Source organism: Amphibalanus amphitrite, unplaced genomic scaffold (assembly GCF_019059575.1).
Source record: "Amphibalanus amphitrite isolate SeventyFive unplaced genomic scaffold, NRLGWU_Aamphi_draft 000212F_arrow, whole genome shotgun sequence".
In the NCBI taxonomy this organism is placed as follows: Eukaryota; Metazoa; Arthropoda; class Thecostraca; order Balanomorpha; family Balanidae; genus Amphibalanus; species Amphibalanus amphitrite.
Genome location: NW_024881707.1, coordinates 594,123 through 615,054, shown reverse-complemented (window position 1 = coordinate 615,054; position 20,932 = coordinate 594,123). Strand labels below are relative to the sequence as shown.

The 20,932-nt window shown below is 49.2% G+C and overlaps 1 protein-coding gene across 3 annotated transcripts in view; it reads right to left on the bottom strand.

Moving 5' to 3' along the window:
- Positions 1–3,065: 3,065 nt before the first annotated feature.
- The window catches only part of LOC122385242 (bcl-2-related ovarian killer protein homolog B-like), a 45,046-nt gene continuing 27,179 nt past the window's right edge, over positions 3,066–20,932 (bottom strand). Inside the window, exons 2-3 of one of the 3 annotated variants that reach the window (XM_043373374.1) lie at positions 13,382–13,473; positions 3,066–3,990 (exon numbers count right to left, since the gene is read on the bottom strand). In XM_043373374.1, the coding sequence (XP_043229309.1) occupies positions 3,829–3,990; positions 13,382–13,473 (254 nt within the window). In that variant the 3' untranslated portion in view covers positions 3,066–3,828. Of the gene's footprint in view, positions 3,991–13,381; positions 13,474–18,675; positions 19,873–20,932 lie in introns of those variants that run through there. The other 2 variants (XR_006257178.1, XR_006257177.1) reach the window with 2 other exon arrangements.

Genomic DNA, 20,932 nt, shown 5'->3' with positions numbered 1-20,932 from the left:
AAGTGGAGCAGTGATTTACGGGACAAGGCGAAGGTCCTACAATGACCGTCTGAGGCATCTCAAGAAACGATGCAATAAGTTTGCGGTCGTATGTGGTGGCTTGTTAAGGAGTAATGAACATCATGTAAAAAAATCAAATTTCTATCACATCTAATTCATGGTGATGATCAGAACTTTTCGATACCCCCTCGTATAATCCCCATGGGTGTTATTGGTATCCTTTTTCGCACTCTGATGTATACCATTGCTCAATACTCAGTTTCATATAGGGCATCGGCTGGTTGATCCTAGTGGTTGCTGGTTGCTGATCTTGTTTCCTTTCCTTCCGTTCCGTTCCCATACCTCCCCCATAAATCATATTTCCGCCTGCCTCCTATGATGGGACTCGTCGCCACAAACCTCCTCCGTTTGGACATTTCAGAGTGGCGGCCGGAAACGAAGCCGACATACAAAGGGTAATTACGGCGGGTCGGTGGCGCTACAGTGCCACCCGCGCGCCATTGTTGTCACTAGGTGAAAGTCTGACGCGCCGACTCTTTATCACACCCGACTGCTCACCCCGGTGGGAGTAGAAATGACGGGGTAGAAACAAAGAAAACAGTGGAACTAGTGGAGACAAAACATAAAGCGGTGAGTGAAGTGGCTGTATGGACATTCCACCCTTGTCGGCTAAGAATATAAAGTGGAAATTTGTCTTTAGTAGGTGCGCTTTTACCATTTTTAAACCGATTTCTTATTTTCAAGATAATTGGAACGCATGGCCATGCTCATTGACCAGTTCACGTCAACTGCTTATCAGCATTTATTAGCAAGAGCATACGTCGTACCACTCATAGAGATCTTATATACATCTCTATGTATCATCTCTATGTATATAAGATCTCTATGGTACCACTGGTCACTCCAGGCCAGAGTCAGATCAGGTCAATCAGCAGAGTGACTGCAGGTCACGTGCCACCCTCACTCCGTCCCCATCGGCCAGGCAGAGTCCCATCAGCAGTGCTCCTTGGCTGCCGCTCTCCCGGGCGATCCGGCACGCAACCCGAGTTCCATATTCCATCCACGTTGATCTCAGTAGGAGCGTGGCCGCTTTTTGCAGACACCATGCATAAATAGTCGAAGATGCTGTTCATATCGTGTGCGGGGTTCAGCTGGATTGACGGCGCTGCGAACTACGGGTGGCCCTCGAAAAGGAGGCCGCGGAAAATTGGCGTGGGAAGGGACTGTGATATCAGAGATGGAGCAATGCGTGGGTGTCGCAACCGAAATCGCCGGGCGGAGGAATGGGAAAAATGCCTACTGCGGGCAAGAAGAAATTATGTGACCTCAGCCAGAAATTATGGTCACATTTAATGAACGTGGGTCTCTTCATTTAATAAAATGTTACTAGCCCATCATTTTACTAACAGACCTAGACCAGTGGGGTAGGTAGTTGGTATATTCTTATTACAATAAGCTGTTCGTCAGAGCCCATAGGTGGCCTCTGAGCCCATGAATCCCTGTCACTCTTTGAGAGCAATGACTAACCTATCTCCGAATTAATCACATTTGACATGAGTTCCTATACCATTTCTAGCTAAAACACACTAGCTTTCCAGACTTCTAGCTTTCCAGACTGGGTCACACTCACATTTGATGCCATTTAGGTGGAATCCGGCGTTACAAAACACCTTACGCCTTATCTATCCATGTCAAGATAACATCGTCGAAAGCTTATTTGGTCCGTTTGGAAGACATCAGTAGGTACCTAGCCGTAATTCTTTTTCAGGCTCAGAACCCACCCGGTCAGACCGTTTAATCACTCTGAACTGGAGCAGAAGCTGCTGAGAGGTGACTAAACTATCCAAATTCCCCGGCGAACCGCTGGGAGAGTGATGACTCCTCCTGCCCCAGTGCCGACTCCTCCCGCCCCAGTCCCGTTCCTTCCGACTACCCTCGGGGTGACGATGCCTTATTTGTACGGGAAACGTAATTATGTGCTGCTCCCCGGCGCGGTTCGCACATCAATAACGGAACACCACTGAGAGCGTGGCATGGCGATGGGCTAAATTCTGGGCATGAAATTCCCGGCACAGTATGAGGGAACTTCTAGCCAGGGTCTTTTAACTACGGACCAGTTTCGTGGACATGCTGCCACCACACGGCCACTCGGCTGGAGCTAACTACTGATGGGCTAAACGCCCGAACGGCCGGAGTACATGCCTTTTACATTACCGCAGCAAATTGAAATCGACAGCACGACATAGAGTGCAGGCAATGTAAACGATTTATTTAATAAATAACGAAAGTTGCACACGCCAGCGAGTGCGTTCACATCATTAACATGTCACTCCAAGCTTGTCGAACAGACACTAAGTGCAGTCTGGTAAGTGGCACCGGCTTCTGAGCTGCTTCACCGTCAGTAGCGAACGTGAGAAAACATATTCTGACGTCACCAGTTTCCATTTGACGTCATTAACTCATTAGAGGACACATTGATGACGTTCGTGCATTTCGAGATAAGAGATGCTCTGATATTGATTTTATTTCATCGTGACTTAATTCCAAGGCGGGTGGTACGAGCATGTAGAATTTGCAGAGGTAATAGATGCTCTCAAGCTGTCTTTGGCAGGCGGTGGTACCGCTTTCATCTCACGGAAGAGAAGTTTTGGTCTAAAATTTACTGATAAGTCACCACCCGGTCCCCGTCTTTCTCCACCAGGTAACATCCAATTCCTGGCTCACCATTGCCCCTGTCCCCGCGTTCCGTCTACTATCACCCCCCCCCCCCCCTCCCCCGGATCCCACGGCTCCCGGTGTTGGCACACACGGTGACACCCGCCGTCACGTCACGGCCGTCGCGGGGTGTCACGCTCCCACGCCGGCCGTTACGACACCCGGGAGCCGTAATAAATACGTCACCGGCAGCCGGCTGTCACTGGAGGGCGAACATGGGGAGAGAGGGAGGGAGAGAGAGAGAGAGAGAGAGAGAGAGAGAGAGAGAGAGAGAGAGAGAGAGAGAGAGAGAGAGAGAGAGAGAGAGAGAGAGAGAGAGAGAGAGAGAGAGAGAGAGAGAGAGAGAGAGAGAGAGAGGACGGAGACGGGACGGAGACGGGACGGAGACGGGACGAGACAGAGACAAACTCTAACCTTTGATAAACACTTGCAAAAATGAGGAGGCTTGAGTTGTAATAAAATAGCACATTCATCATACGCTACAAGTGCAGAGTAAATCGTAGAATCCATTATCGCAAAGCTGTGGATAAATTTGCCGCAATACGTTGTCAGAATTCACTCTCATAATCCACTGAAACATTTCGCATAACAATTGAAAACGCACATAACCATTTACGATGATATCCCGTGCTGGCTCAAGCTAATCTTCTTTCAGTCTGTCTCTTTGTCTGACTTACAAATCCAGCCCTCGACCCACACATGTAACCTAATTCTGATGGTATATCAATCCTCCATTACCCAATATCAGGGTCTCGGCATTGAATACGATGACGTGGCCTTCAGATATAACCTCTATTACCACTGGATATCACGTCTTAATACCGTCTTAGAATAGCGTGATATCTTCGCACATCAATCAGCGAACATTCCACGCCGCGGGCGTCTCTGGTTGCTATGGTAACTGGCAGACCAAACATCACATGGCGCGATCCTTGCACCGCACGTCGCACTATAAATAACACAGCAATCGACCAGTCTTACCCACCAGCTCAATGTTCGCGTACCAGCCTGAGTCGGGGTCATCTCGCCCCTTCTTTATTGTCCCCAATCACTTTGACGAGCTGCGCCATTCGCACTGTCTCGCGAGCCGCGATTGGTGCGCGAGTGGCGCGCTCAGCTGGTGGATTCCCGCAGATCACTGATGACCCTGCCGAGTGACCTCAGGAGTACCATGAGGAAGATGGCGACGGCCAGCAGCCCGGCGCCGCCCGTCACCAGAATACCGCCGATTGAGGGGTCCGTGTTCGGGGGTCGGAACCGCGTCAGCAGGGCGCCCTGCCGAGAGAACAGAGGTGTCAGTCAGAGGTGCTGACCAAGGGGGAGTTGGGTAAAGCTCTGATACGACATTCAAACAGGTGGGGATTGAAGACGTGTCAGCAGCGGTCGCCACTGGCTAGAGGAATGAAGAGCGTTTTGTAAACATTACGAGAATACTGAAAAAAGAAAAACACGAACTGGGTGACGGGTGCCGAGCCAGGAACGTTGAAGCTCTTCAGCAGTGCACATTGCTAGCAACTAGGCTGTGAACAGTCCAAAAAGTAATTAGTCATCAACAAAGATTGACCAGAGTCCAGAGAAATGATCTGAAATCTGACTGAAGATTTTAAAGTCGAGCTATTTTCCCATCTGTCATTCATTCACGGGCTGGCCATCTATTGAAAGACTGAGGAGCGAACGACGGAGGTGAACGCCGAGCGGGCTATGGAGGTGCAGACAGTCTCGACACAATGGAACCATAATTAGATAGGACAGTGACAGAGACAGAGTGGTGGTCAAGAGGCCAGCCTGGTGGTCGGACGAAGCAAAGCTGTAGCTAGACTGTAGACATAAGAAGGAAGTTTCAGTTGTAAAAGAAAATAGATCAAAGTTACCGATTAAAAGCAAGACTATCTCATTTCAGCTTGAAAAATATAGGACGATTGTGTCCAAGGGTACAGAAACTGTATTTTAGTTCTTGCACATTAAGTAAATATAACATAGGAATATTTGTCCGGAAGCCCGTGCAATCGCGTCGTCATAAATGAAGCCCAGCCGGCCATCGGCCTTGATAGGCGCTGGGCAGCTTTCATTCAGGACTGTAATCCGACGTCCCATATTCGCCGTTTCTTCAGCGATCGCCTCTGTCAATACAGGAATCTCGCCACATTCGATCCCCGATAGAATGTTCGGAGCCGGTCCCGACAGATCGAAACCCGGTCTCGGGCCGCCATTAGCAGCTGATGACGCTCGTTTTCACTTGGATGACGCTGACGGGCGCAGAGCCGATCGGGGAGTCCTTTGATCTGAGTCAGGGCTGGTGAACTCAAGGTAGCGCTAATTTGATAGTGGTAAAAAACGGTCGATGTCCTCTGAAGCTTTTCGCGTCACAACACATCTATTGCTCAATACAGACGAAAGGTGGCTAGAGAAGCATCGCAATGCCTTGTCTGGCTCCCTTATGAATGAAGCCCAGCCATTTCATAACGGGCACCAACCATATTTTTCATGTTGCATTTGAGTTGATGATACAAATATGTTATTCTCAACCCCAAAAATATACATTTCTCATGAACCGCCGTAACAGCTGCATGCAGTGTGATTTATGCAAGTATGTCTGGGTTAAATTATCTCTACTTTATGTCCTCTCTGGACTCGAGGAGACATCTCGGCACTCTTTCTCCCTAAACAGCTGTCTGTACCCGCAGCACGTCTGGCCGCTGGCGGGGACTGACTGCTTTCCTTCCTGTCCCCGGACAGGGTCGGTCGGGGGCCAATTAACGCGTGGCCCCGATGGCCCTGATAAGGCCGCCGACACAGGTCGGTCCGGTGTGGAGAAATGGTCGCCGACCGAGCTCAGTCGGGTACAGTCGTCATTAGAGGGCAGAACTCTGTGGTGACAGACAGTCCTGGCTGGTCGCTAGTCACGAAACAACTCTCACTTGCTCTAAATGGTGGGATGTCGAAAACTTCTCTCCTCTCAAACTTCGTTGCCCAAATGTTTTCCGTAGTGAAGCTGATAATCATTTATTAATATTTGTTTTATTAGGGAGGCTTCTGCTCTCTTATGAACCATATTCGATGACAACATTATTCGATGGACGGGACACATTTCAGGCAGTCCCGTTGCAACGAATGGCTTCATATTTGGCAACGACTGTATCTTCTTCCTAACTTCTTTTACTTCTTCCCGTGTTACTCTGCCTCATGCTGTTGCGCTTTCTGCTCCATTTCTTCATCTCCCTCTCTCCAATACCTTCCCATCTCTCCTCTCTCCCTCCAATCTTCCTCCTCTCTCCCTGGGCTGCGTCTTTTTCAGGCGCCGCCTGACAGCCACCTGTCATCGTGTGGCCATTAAATTCCCTCCGTTTTACAGCGATAAATGTGAGAATCACGCTGTGCTGGCATGTGGATGTGCGCTGGGCCGGGACGGCCAGGCTCTCCGCCCGGCGTGAGGCGCTTCACGGCACGGTGAGCGTCTGGGAATTGTGGGGTTGGCGCCGCCAGTCAGGCAGTGGTGGCGACGGCGGCAGCTTTGACGGTTTGGGCCTACATGGTTGACAGAATGAGCGCTGATTGAGATGACAAATGGGTGGTGCATGGCATGTTGAGGACATTGAGAGATGTTGTCGTTTACTTCGCCAATCGTCGCTTCTTTGATAACTTGTCAATTGCTGAATCGCCACATTTCGCAAACGTTTGTTTAATTATATTCCAAGATGTACCGGAAACAATTAGGAGGGTTTCTCTGTTCATTAGGGGGCACTCGGAGAACGATTACAGGCCCTCTGAGGGTCTTCGGACCTACTTAGAGCTACTGCCGCGTTCATTTACATGGCAGCTCTCTGCTATTTAAGATAAGGCTAATTGCCCTCTCAGAAATGCTTATGTTCCGTCACGAAGGTTAGTCAAGGAACCACCGAAGGGAACTTCCATAATGATGCAATGTTATTTATGCACGTTTCTAATACTTTGATGTTTGTTATTTGTGTTGTTGTCTCACGTTTAGGTTCGCTTCTTCCTACATCGTATCCTCTCGTCTGTAGCCATGCGCCGGTCCTGCCTCCTGCCCGGTGCTCCACTTCCCCGGCCACTTCCCGCTGGGCCCGGCTCCTGACTCGGTGATCTGATTACCGGAGAGGGCGATTTAATCAGCCGGTCCGCGTGCCGGCCGGGCTGGCCGAGCGGTCAGACCGGGCTCGATTACACCCGGCTCGTTCCAGGAGTCGGGCCGGCCGGTCGACCCGCCCTCCTCGGACGCAAGCCGCTCGCGCACCTCGAGATCGGTATCACCTGAGAGGTGATGACAGCCACGCACGCGTCTTCCCCTTACAGCTGAGCGCACCTGAGCTTTTGAGAGGTGGTCGCTGGACCGAGTATAGCAGTGGATTAGAGTGGTAGACCAGCTCGGTGTGGAAAAAAGAACATGCAGGATTAAAAATGTGTTGAGTGTCTCCTTGTGATTAATGCGGTGATTTAGCGAGATTTCTTGGAGAAACATACTCTTGAGTGGCAAGTGCGTCTGCTTTCTTTTTATATGCAATGACAAAATAGCATTCGAAATCATGTTTCCATCTATAGGTGCACGTCCAAAGAAGAAAAACCTCGGTATATAGATGTCTACATTTTTCACAGAAATGTTTCATTTTTTCAAGACTCGAGTGATCAGGAAAGCAAGGCATAACTACATATAGCAGAAAGTCCCATTGCTTGAAAGATGCCCCTTTATCGTCTATCAAATGAAAGGCTCATTTCATCAGCGTCGTTCGCTAGGATATGATTTATCTAGTGAGGAAAATACAGACTTACTTGACTGTGACGATCATGTTCGCTCAGAAAAAAAAACATAAACCTCATGTGCGCATGCAAGTACTATATTGGGGGTTCGTTCATCTAATGGCTAATACCGTACGAGTATATCGGACGTAGTAGCAAAGTGACTGTGAATTTGGTCACCGAAAAGTGACTAGCCGGTAGCCCATAAAAGCGCTTCAGTGGAAAGTCAGCCACCGCCATGACCAACTCCACTTTTTATGTGAGATGTCTACAGCATCATAAGATTGAGGGGAGTGATGCTTGAGCTGATTCGTTTCTCCCTGCCCTGATCAACATTCAGTATCAACATTCACTATCAGTTATTATTTAGTAGCCGCTCGTAAAGCATCGCTTTTGCTGCTGTCTTTCGAGCACGAGCGGTCACTCCCACGAGGCACGAAAAAGCCGGACACTCCTCTTTGCTAATACATTTTAGCTCTGACGGCCTCTCGATGGTGATTAGTTACAAACGACAGCACATGCATATCATTAGCCTGTCGTTACGCGAGCGTGAGTTAGCGTTTTTGGCCGTTTCCGTTTACCGTAGTGTCAGCAATGGAGGTGTGCATGATAGCCGGGCTCCCGGCGCCAGCACAAATGACCATCATCATTTGTAAGGTGAAAAGTTGGGTCACGGGTCAGCCATTCAATGAAGCTTCCGACAGAGCCAGTGCAGAGAGCTGAGTAATTAAGAGACAAATAACACCAATGACTTGAGATTTTTCCCACCCGCCGCCGAGCCAGTGACATTTTAGCTGACGACGTGACATAAACTTTGGGAGTTTCACCTGTGTGATATGATAAATGGATCCGTTTGGCGAACTTGATATCCCAACTGGCGTAATTTCAGAGAACGCTACTGTTTTATGTAAATTTTAATTAGGAGTACTGGCATTTCACCTCTGCCTCCTACCAAACAATGCTGATGCATGTAATGGCCCAGGGCACTAGCGGTAAGCCTCATTCATGATTATCACGAAAACAAGAGTCTGCATCCAGAACAGTTACCAGCAATTTCATAGTTTATGGTGACGTATGGTTACGTGTCAATTGCCATAAGCCAATTGTCGTCACGAGTCATTATATGGTGTTATTCATCTTGATTTTATACAATGAGTCGTAGTTCGCATCATGCTGCTACAATTTTGTCTGTTGTTTATACAATAATACGGAGACCACCTAAACTAAGTAGGCCATGTCAATTGATAGCTAATCGAGGCTATGTCGATTGATCTACCTCATTATTTACTGCTCTGGCCATTGCAATTGGCAGTGGCCCGCTTCCGTCCCAATAACACAAGCAGACCATTTCGTATCTGGCCGTACCGGCGCACAGTGGCCCGTTTCGCTCCCGCCGCTGGTCACCACTCTGATCAAGCTCCGCCCCACCCCGGCAGCCGAGGTCGCTGACTCAGCCGCGCCGGCGGCTGCTCCGAACACGTCCGAACTGTGGATTATTGGTCAGCCCCGGGAGCGCCCCGCAGGCCGGCACCGAGAATAGCTGTAATCAGAGCGCCAGTGGACGCCCGGCGGTCGATGTAAGTGCGCGGAATGTCGGAGCCGCCGTCCGATCACTCAGCGTGCTCGGTCATCGGTGAAAGTGAGTAATGCTCCCGGGATATTTGTTATGTTTTATTGGTAGAATGGTATTTTGTTGGTGTTTGAGGACAAGCCGAAGAAAGTTGAATAATTTATCAGTTTTTGCATGCAAACCCGTGTCTTCAAAGCGCGTCCTTCTTCAGATACAAATTTTGGGCTTCCCTTACACCATAAAAAAGAAGATAAGAAAGAAAACTCTGATTGGCAGTAACTTTCTAGAATTGATCTGACGAAAGTTCGGCACGCTAACATTCTCAATCAAATTTTTAAACCAATGTTGGTCTCAGTGACGCAATAATGCGGAATGCGGTTCTGCACATTAAACTCAGTGAACCAATCATAGATGAGGGACTCGGTAAATCTGGCCTGCGCTTACAATAGAGCAGCTGGCGTTCCTAAGTAAATCGTTACCCCTCTCGGAGCGATTTGTCAATGCAATTCGATAGCAATATAGTTCCTCGTGCAAACAAGCCTTGACAATTCAATTGCAAGGGCTCAATGGACAGCCGCTGTTGCGCGGCAGTCAACGCTATTTTCTACCGCTGGGTTCAGCAGCTCAGCACAGTTCACAAGTCTATTTGCGGATCAGGAGCAATGTACCCAACGTCGGGCGCCGCTTGCAGCAGTGATGATAAGCCAGCAACGCTAGCAATATTGGCGTGCATGCTGCCGGGGTAGACTACGTTCACGCAGTTGTGGCCTGTTTCTAATCGAGGTCTGTGATTCCTTCCCGACCGTGACAGTCACATGAGCGGTGATTGTCTCCAGCGGTGAGCCAGCGCTTCTGTTTACTGTTCCTGTCAACAGACCCTGTCCCAGTTCCACGGCCCACTGCCAGGCCACCGGAAATGCGTGAGTTCCGCCCGTCCCGAGGCCGTCACGGGAGAGAAAGACAGTAGAGTGGCTGGTTTTTCTCAGTTCGTGAGTTTTACCGACCAGAGGTAGTGATTTGAGCAGCCAATGGTAGCAGCTGTTGCCTGTTGGGGCTTTCCTCAGTGTCCACTGTCTCCAAATGATCAAAGCAAATGGTCCATTGTAGTATCGGCTTTGTAACTGTATTCGGCCGTGTCATGGCCATTGGCCACTGTCTCATACCGGTGCCTGTTGGCGCAGTATCCTATATTTAAATTGCAGCGTACCTACTACCTAAGCATTAATAAAAGCGATGGATTCGAAAACGTTTACAGTGCGACATCAACTCAAAAGATGGCACACTCCACAATTGTTTCCAATCGTTTTTAAAGTCTGACATCATCTTTGTCTTACTGCCAGTAATCAGTGTCTCCATTGCAACAGCTCACACCTTGTGCCAGTCGCACCTATAGCAGATTTAACGATGGGTGTCTATTACCAAGCTATTTATGAGACAAATATTGGTCATTGATCATGTTTCATTCTCCCAAAACTTGTCCCTGGTGAATGCATGCGAATAATATAGCACCTGAAAACATCCGTAATTGCCTATCTATAGCCCATCAACGTGACCTATCCGTTTTTAATAGCGGTGATTTCGGTCCGAGCATAATATACTGTTATTGAAATCAGCGTGGTTACGGCGAGTTACCTGCATACGCCCTTTACCGAGAAAGGTGCCAGGGTGCGCGCTGGCCTGTGTCATAAAAAAACATACGCGCACCATCTTAGCGGTCATGAACGGGACGTGTATCGTGCTACAGGACTTGTAATTTTACGCCACAGAGCGTAACAAATCTTTTTAGCTAAACGGACTACTTCAGTGACGTAAGATTAACCGAATAACTTTTTAATCTAGCTTTGTTTTATGAATGATCTTAAATCTGCATTTCATTCAAACAACTATGGGATTTCGCAACCAAAGGGAGCGACCTGTCTTTTAAGTCTCCACATCCCATGGCACATTCAAGTTCCCTCTCAATCTGCATGAGCTGGTCCGTTTCGGAGGTTCACGCTGCAGCCCTGTGTGGTCTCCATTGTACGGAGGTGGCCGGAGAATTGAGCCGATCACGCCCGAACCATTAGAGAATGGGTGCAACAGCGGTGGTCTGCCACGGGCCGTCGAACCACCCCATCACGACGTCACACGTCACAGCGCGTCACATGAGGGCGTCACAGCGTCACAGCGTCACACACCGAGTCACGGAGACAGGGCGACCATCGGAAATAACGCGTGACGACATGATTGTTCGTAGCGAGGCGTGAAACTATAGGAGTAAGCTTCAGACTTTGATTGACAGAAAGAACGACACTGCGCAAAATGGAGGCTTTATAACGCTCCCGAACTCTGAAACTTGTCCAACAAAGAGTACCCGCAATAAAACATTCCGGCCTTATCGTGTGTCGGGGACATTCATCAAACTAAATCAAGTCCTGTCAAAGCCCTAAAGCGCGGACCAAATGGCTACCTCATTACATCCGTGCGGCATTGCAGGGCGGTGAGTATTCATGTCGCATTCCCACCACTGCACTGCGTGAGTCGGAGCACCCTGCAGCTTCATTAGACGGGGAACGAGGCCATTTCTATGCGCTGGTCACTCCAGCCGCGCGATGTGAACAAAGTCATTGCTGATATGATGGCTGCTCTGGTTGCTGGGTGACGGTTGACTGGTTGGGTGGGGGTTCATGAAGGAGTTTTTTTGGGAAGTTTCGAATTGCTTCTGGAAAACGAGGCTCCAGTTATGCCCACCTATCACTTCTTGACACGATTGACATTAGAAACAACTGTTCACAGTTTAGCACGCATGCATGGCGAAAAGTTGAGGTCAACACGAACAGGAGAAATATGACTCGGAAGCTATTAGCATCGTAGCGTGCTCACTTGCTCTATGTTACTGGCTGACAGGTATAATGATATCGTTATGCGAGTCAGAGCGGCGAAACCCCTTTCAATCATTGATACACCCGATTACAGTGTTTATATACTCGCTCGCACCTTGTCCAGTGCTCTGCCGGATCTGGTGACGGATGCCGGTGACGTCTGCACCGTGGGGGCGGGTTCATAACGCGGTCCCGGTGAGCTAAATATAGGAGCGTGATTGACTGACGGTGACGCTGCACTTTGCAGCGCGTCATGTCTCGGTGCGGAGATGGTATACGCCCCTCTGGTAATCGGTGCTGCTCATCACGAGGTACTCATTTCTATTTAAATCTCGGTTCGAGTTGGAGTCATCGGGCTTGCCGAGATCCCACACCTCAAAATACTGTTCATTTTATCAAATTGTGTGGTATCGCAGCTCATTCCGAGGCCCTGAGAGCAGCATGAATTTGCTAAAGTGAAGTTATATTTATTGTTTCAAATCAGGCGACTGGTGAGTGAGCGATCAATGATCCGACACGGTAAATAAAGGTACAAATATATTCAGCGCCCGCTGTTTAATTACTTCTTCGACTTTAGGAACTAACCTGATTGTAGGAAAATTTTATATAGTGTAGCTCCCTCCCTATTTAAAGCTGAACTCTCAAAGTCGAACAGACCCCTGTCTCGACCTAACCTATACGCCTCCCAGGTTGGTGGCACACCGTGTCCTGCGCTAATCAGACCCCGCACCTGGATAATGCCCGAAAAAGACGGATCGGGTGATCGCTCAGACGGAGCCGTGACCTCGAGTACCCAGGTCACACCGTTAACCCAGGTCACAGCGGGGGGCGGGGGCAGCGGGCGGGGTGTGACATGGTGACGGTGGTAGAGAGGAGGGGGAGAGGGGGTGCACTGGGTATGAAATGATAAGCGTTACAAGATGATGCACTTTAGGTTGTCTTTTCAATACTCAGCATCATATTTCAGTCATCATTGGATATGACCTCTTCTATTTTGAGTTGTGCCCATGCCAAAGGTGACAAATACCTATGTGATGGAATGCACTTAACTGAAACCTTGACCGGTATTAGAGCCTCTGTCTGTCTGCATGGCATCTCGATGTGTCAGCGGGGACACGTTTCAGTCGTGTTACAAACATCTGACACACCCTGTCCGAGCCATACACAGACAAGTGACGGGTCAGACAGGAGATGGTTGATATAATGAGAGCCTTAAGGTGACAGAGCGGGTCAGGTCAGTTTGTCTGAGTAGCACAGGAGGGTGAGTCACTGAGGGGAGAGCAGGGTGGACAGTTGGGGACTGGACAATGGATATGTCATTGTCAGACAGAGGCGGACTTGTGATAAGTAGCTACCTAATTATGGTAGGTATGTACGCATTGCCGTATACGTTCAAAACAGTGCAGTACAACACAAATCAATCGTGAATATATTATACACGTCACTAACTCACTAAATTCCAAAAATACGCCGGAGCACTCACCCATCCTCCTTGTGAGGCGATCCACTGTCCGGTGTCCCTCTCTGCCACCATACCCAGCGACTCGATCAGGCCCAGCAGGTACTCTGGGTGACCTGGAAAGGAACAGGTGAGGTCAGAAACGGCCTCTGTATGATGCTATATATGGTTGCTGGTTTTGCTGTTATGTGCTGTTGTTTGTGACATGACGGCCCACGCGATCTTGACACAACCAGAGCAAATCCAAAATCAAAGTACCTATCATACAAAGATAAATTGTAATTGCAGACAAGTAGAATACATTGGCACGTTAGAAAGAAAACTACCAATAGACTTTGATCGATTTATATCACGGCCAGCCGGTATCCCACCAATATCACGTCAGATGAACGTTACGCCATCATCCCAGCCCTCCGTGACCCCTCAGCTCCGACATGCCGCCGGTCACGCCCAGATTTGGCTCGGTCCGTGATGAGGCGACTGTACATAAGTGGACGGGCGGCTAATGGCTGTCTCAGGTGTGACTGCCGACTGACTGGCATGCAAGGCGCTCCTACCGCGGGTAATCCCATGCAGTATTTCTTCCCATTGTTGCGGTAATGCGGAATGTTGCATAATGAAGAGTAATAAACATCTCTGGGTTCTAATGAGGGTGTTATATATTATACAAATGAGTGATTCAACTCATTAAGATAAACATGTCAAGCGTTGGGTAAATCATGTTCATCCGTGGGCAAAGAGAGGGAAATTTTCAACTAAAACGAATATACCATTTTTGATGTTCGGTTCTCATCATTATTTGATTTCTAAGTGAACGCCTAAAAGGTCAGGAAGAAAACAGGTAGAGCTTTTGAGTTTTGACTAGAGCTAAATTGCAATGGCTGATACACACACAAAAAATAGAAAAGCCTTCGACACAACGATGCTGCTGAATTCTGGCCTCCACGTGCTCCTGATCCCACCTGCCTGTTCAGTTCCGCCACCGGCTACCAAATGCGCTCGCCGCCGTGGGGTCTGCGGCGGCATTCTGAGATACCGCCAGTGCCGCTCCAAACAGGCGATTACGTGCGGTGGGCGGCGCACATACATCAGCTCCAGTGCATGTAACACGCCGGTCCGTCCAGCCGGGCACATCCCAGGTAGCACTCAGGCCCGCTCGTGACATACATCAGACAAACGCGGGCTCGCTGGGACCATCCCGGCCAGTGGACGGATTCTCCGGGGCCGCGGGGCCCAGATAGACCCAGAGGCACCCAGCAGAGCCCAGCAGGGCCCAGCGGTGGCCGGCAGTGCCCATCAGGTCTGATCCTCCAAACTCAGACACTACGCCCACCCCCCGCGAACGCATCTCAAATACTAATCAGCGCATTTACATAGTCAAATATGCTGGGTCCTTCGGCGCGGTCGACCAGCTGGGGTGTTCACAGGTGGCTATAGAAAGGTATCAACGTGAAGGAGATGACTGCAGTGGGCTATCCGGGAACAGATATTCGCAGGTGTGTTTGGAGACAAGGGTGATACGATATTCAGTTAGTGGATTAAAGACATACATTTGAAAAGAAGTAACTAAGGTAGTGCAATGTTATGACATTGCATAAAGAAGAAAACATTGCACGAACGATGAGTAAGACTCATATTGACAGTCGACTGTGGTAATTGTAAGCACAATCAGATCACTGCAATCTATAAATCGGTTATATACAAATCTACGCACAGTCATAAACGATGGTTTGATGAATGACATATGCAAGATAGCGCTATGCGAAGCTGGCTATTGGCGGTTAGGCAGACCTCAGATATAAACTATATAAACAGGGACGTGACAGTTATGGTATCATACATTGCGAACAAACCAGTGGGTGCCTAACAACATCAGACAAATATTTCAGAACCTACATACTCATTTTGCCATTTGAGCTGCAATTTACAAATATGGCCCGGAATCATTCTTGTTCTGCTGATGGCTAGCCTAGACATATGTTATTATCAGTCAAAATGCATGGATTTTCCACCGAGGAACAATTCAAACCTGCAGGTGGGATGGTAACTGCTTCAGTTTTGTGAATCCATAATAACTAATACGCTATCCCGCAGACTTAATGGGCGTTTGCTCGCGCACCAGCATCCATAATTGTACTGTAGCATTGATCTCGACTCTAAATATGGGCGAGGATCGGTCCAGTAATAACAGCCTGCCGCGATGATAGTGGGCTGGGTCGGGTAGTTTACGCCAGATTGGGAAATGAGATAGAAGGGCAGAGAGAGGTGTAATTGGACGGTCCGTCAAATATTGTTAGGCATCACGAGGAATAAATTGTGAAAATCAAACATTCCGTGACTGGGCTTAAAACAGATGCGAATGGAGAGGTGTCATTTACTCCCATTAGCATCACAAAGTCAAACGCGCTGCATTTTGTGGATGATTTACAAAGTTTATGGGATGTGTGGTGGGTCTTTATATAGGCCATCGATTTATGTCGAACGACACCTCCACGCACAAAGGTGAGCCTCTTTTTGCCTCAGTTTCTCCGCCGGGACCTCCTATATCAATTCTGATTGCCGCCAACATTGACAAATTCGCCAACACTTTGGCTTTAGACCTCCTGCCGTTTTCAGTGCAACCGAGCAGAAACAGTTCGTGCTTTTAGGCCCGGAACACACTGCGACCCACTCTCTGGGAGGTCTGTCATGTGACACCCCCAGTCAGAGGACCCCCAGCTGACGGTCACGTGACCGCCCACCGGGGCTCGCCGGCTCCCAGACACGTTCTGCCCGTCACCTGTGTCTGGACGCGCGCCAGACACTGTTTCAAAGCACGTACTGTTCATGTGGCATGGCTATTTCGGTCGTATACGGACGCTATTGAAGTCTCGGGTTTGTGTTCAAGTTGGTATGGTTGCTAGTTTCATTGCTGTGCCACGAGGCATGCCTTTTTTTATAAAATATTTTTGTTGCCCGACCCGGGCTTTTGTCGTTAGTAGCACACATTCATACTAGGTTAGTACACTATATACACGGCAGTGGTACGAATCGTTTTCGGCACCCGCTACGCGGGACAGCCTTGACCGCACGCTTCCTGTCACGCACCCCAGGTGGCACCGCACTGGTGCGCACGCTGGGGCTATCCCGATTTCTCGGGCCCGGCAGGTCAGAGGGCTGCTCCGGAACATGAAGCGAGGCCGTGCCCTCGGGACATGTCACCGGACCGAAGGATCTGTTTAAAGGCGGATCAGGCCCGTGTACCTGCGGCCGGGGGCGCTGGCTGGCACAGCGGTAATCCCCACGACCGAGCGAACACTCCCCAGTTACTGCCATCTCCTGGGTAGGAGCCGGCCGAGGAAAACGCTGCCAGAGGTCAGCTTTGATCCAAGGACCTCCCACACCAAACGTGAACGCACTTGCCAACTGCGCCACAAGGGTGGTACGAGGCACGCCTGGAGTCAGCACGTTTGCGCGCTGTGATTGGTAAGTGAAACGTTAGCGGCTCTTTGAGAAAGGTTATTGGCATATAGGCACCGACTATATCTGAGACGCTGCTGCTGTATTACCATATTTTTCAGGTTGGTGGTTTTTGAAAGACTGGTACCTTTTATTTTATTTTTATTTTTTGCATGTTACATATAAATGAATAACGTGTTACCAGTATACACACATTTTCTATTCTGAAATCACCACGACGACACGAAAAGCTGTCAGTCACTCATTATCCACAGCCTCTTCCCGCCTGTCCTCTCGCCGTCCTATCCCGCTCCTCCCAGTCCCACCACCACAACTCTTTGCTCTCGGCCGGCGAGTTATCACTGTCATCAATCTGGTAGATGGGCACGGATGGGACGCACTGAATCACCCCTCCAACCAGCCCGGGTCGGGGGAGGGTGCGTGACGTGCGGTACTTTTCTCCCCCTCCCACCAGCCGCCGGGGGGGGGGGGGGGGGGATCGGTTCGTGATGTCGACCATGGGCGGCAGCTACCGGACATGGTGAAATATTTGAAGGCTGGGCTGGGGCGTTTTAATGACAGGTGTGTACAGTAGAACGGACGCTATGAGAGAATAACCGGGGTACGCTAAGGACGATGTGTGAGTGGGACAATGGGGGACTAACCAGCAGTTCATGCAGTTGTTATGTTACCTTGTCTGTGTGAACACGTTTTAACCTTCTATTTGGGTGGTTTGAAAGTTATCTCATGACTTGCTTTAGGAAATGCTTAAATCGACTCGGAATGATAGTGAAATGTTTTATTTTCATTATATATATGGTAAATGCGGCCGTGACCGTAAACTCACAGGCAAAAAACAGAGTCTATATATTTTTCTGATATAAATGGCTACGACATAGTCCTAATTCAGGTAGGCGATTCGGGCTATGCCATCAACGTTCAACTCGAGCCAGCCGGGCGATAAACACCTCTAAAATTTGCACCGATTTAGTAGAGGCGGATCCACAGGACTCGCCGCCGCTTCAATAACTCAATGGAGCATCAGGAGCCGGGGATCGCGCCTAATCAGGGAGGCACCGGTTCTGACGTCACACGAAAATGTCAGTCGGCTGGTTGTGGCACTGCCCCCTGCCGGCGCGACTGTGCTGCCACCTAGCTAAGCCTAGTCAGCCTAGGACGGGACGGTTCAATTTGTTCTCGTCGAGTGGGGCGGCTTGCGACGACACCCGGTCGACATGGCTGTGCTCAGTAGCGGCGGAACACCTTCAGTTAAGGGGGGGGGGGCACCGCCGACTTTTGGTCCCATTCTTTCCATGCAACGCCCATAGGGCTAATGTTAAAATGCCAAAATCAAAGAGGGCACGGTGCCCCGGTGCCCTCCCCGTTCCGCCGCCTATGGGTACTGCAACATACCTCAGGTTCGGAGTCTCTCGGACGGCCAGTCCCGTTCCATAACCACAGCCAAGCCCCCGCTGACCTTAAACGGGATTGGCCGGACGACGTAGAATCTTCGTGCTCCGAGAGACACCGAACCCGGGGATAGTCTGTCGAAGTCTTGGCGGCTGAAGAAAGGCTAGACATCTCTCACTAGATAATGGCATGGCCATTGGCCAGCCTCACTTCCGTAGTTTTGCTTCACAAAATTCCATGTCCTATTGGGTTTCCAGTTACGTAGTACTAGGCCACCTTTAGGAACTTGATGTTTTTTTAGATATTGGCAGCAATTACATTGGTTACCTGCATATTTTGGTGAGGAAAAATCACTATCGCAGTCGTACAATCAAGACATACCACAAAGGATCAGATCTAAAGCAGCATTATTAACAAAAAGTGTATTGCAGTGATCACCAGCATGTTCGTAAAATAAAATACATCACGAATACAGATGACAACCAAGCCGGACTAGGACACTTATAACAAATATGAAAAAGAAATGAAATAGAGAAGATGAATCTGCCCTACGCAATCGTCAACTTAAAATAAAACTTCAAACAAATATGTAACAGATCTTTGTGCATTAAATGAACATGAATATATCCGCTCTGTCCTAGACACATAATGGGAACATCCTGGCGGGCCAAGCCAAACAGCGCGCCCGCCTTCGAGTAGGGAATACTGGCGGCCGCAGAAGTGACTAACAGATGCCACATTGTTCGTCACGCCACCCACGCTGAAAAATAACAGCTATTTAATCGCGAAATGCAACTATTCATTCAAAGATGCTGCACTACACCAGCACCACCGCACAGTTAGCAAATAGTTAGATACGGACCGCAGGTCCTGGTCTCTGTCTCTTCCGAGTAGGGTCTCCGGACCGGTCACCAGCGCCACCATCTCCGCGCGGTAGCTATAGCACAGCTGTCCGATCGGGGCCTGCAGTTCCTCGGCCTCTTCGTCCGGCCAGACCAGCACGGCTCCCACCCAGCCCCTGAAGACTCCGCCCTCCGCAAGTCCGTCCGTCCAAAGCCGGACAGCACACAGCGGCAGGGACGCGAGGTGCAGCGTAGCCACGCTTTCCCTTTCCGCCTCCTTAGCCCCCAGCCCGGATCAGGCACACGTCCAACCGGAAGGTGACGCCAGCCGTCTGTTGCCACCGTGGGATTCGCTGGCGCCGAGGCCTCGGCGGTCGCGCGCAGGAGGTCCCCTGGTGGCAGAGCCAGCGCCCTCCCCCAGCAGCCTGGCAGCCAGCGTCCAGCTTCTCTCCTCCATCGGAGAAAGTCGGGCTTCCGCCATTGGTGCGTGGCACGGTGTCGAGCGCGGACACCAGGTGATAATGCGGCCGCCTCTCGCATTTCCCGCTCCAGGAGCTTCACGTGCGAAGGGGGCGGCCGCCGGCAGCCACGCGGCGGCAGCGTGTTCGAGCGCCCCTCGGACGTAACCGATTGGTCACCGTACTGAGGGCACCCTCGCCCAGGCCTCAGCTATTCAACCAGGTTGACGGCGCCGTAGCCGTCAGAAGCTGATGATCACTCGAGCCACGCCACAGAGCTCACGCCTCAAAGGGGTTGGCTCTCCGGTCCTCGGCATTGGCGTAGCCAGAGCAGGTAAGATGCCGGCCTCAGTCATAACCGGAAAACCTGTAAAAAAAAAACGATGTGTGATTGGCAAATGGAAATATATTGTATGCACAGAGTTGATAAATATTGATACACACTGCCTTGTGACAGTAGATAGTTTAGTGAGATTGGCAGAGGAGGGACTTTTGTAAGAAAACAACAAACGATTGAGGCATTGGTTTTGTAGCTAGCTACCTACCCTTCTCATATGAATCTGGATGATTTGTATCATGAAGAAAAAAAACAGGCGTAGGATCGGGGGGCCGAGGGAGCCATGCCCCCCACTTTTCAGCCATTTTATAAAGTATGATCTTTATTTTTATTTAAATACAGATCCGATAGATTATCTTCCTAACTTTGTAGGAACTCCGCTACGTGAATTGTGTAGAACAGATGAGGAAGAAGTAAAGAAGATTGTTCATGATATGCGAAATGTGGGAGGTGGTCATGATAAAATAAATACCAAAATATTTAAATCAACATTCAGTGCTATAATGGTACAAATTGTACATTTTTTAAATCTGTGTCTTGAGAATAGTGTCTTTCCAACATTATTAAAACAAGCAGTTATAAAACCAATTTATAAAGCCGGCGACAAACATATTTTTAGTAACTATAGACCAATATCGTTACTTCCAGTTATTTCTAAGCTATTAGAAAAGATAATATATGCTCGTTTAAGCCAACACTTATTCTTGAACCAAATTATCAGTGACAAACAGTTTGGCTTTAGATCTGGCATGAGTACATACATGCCTATAGTGTTATTACAAGACAAAATCATAAGTGCGTTTGAAAGTGATTCGAACATGTGCGGCATTTATCTCGATTTACGTAAAGCATTTGATACTGTTGACAAGGAAATTCTTCTTAGAAAATTACTTCAGTACGGTATTTCTGAAGATGCCCATATGATGTTTCACTCATATCTCAGTGACCGTACCCAGTGTGTGGAAATAAATGGCATGCGTTCATCCTTCCTTCCAATTGATATTGGAGTCCCTCAGGGATCAATTTTGGGACCACTTCTGTTTATACTTTATATAAATGATCTCCCTTTGATATGTGGTGAACACATAAG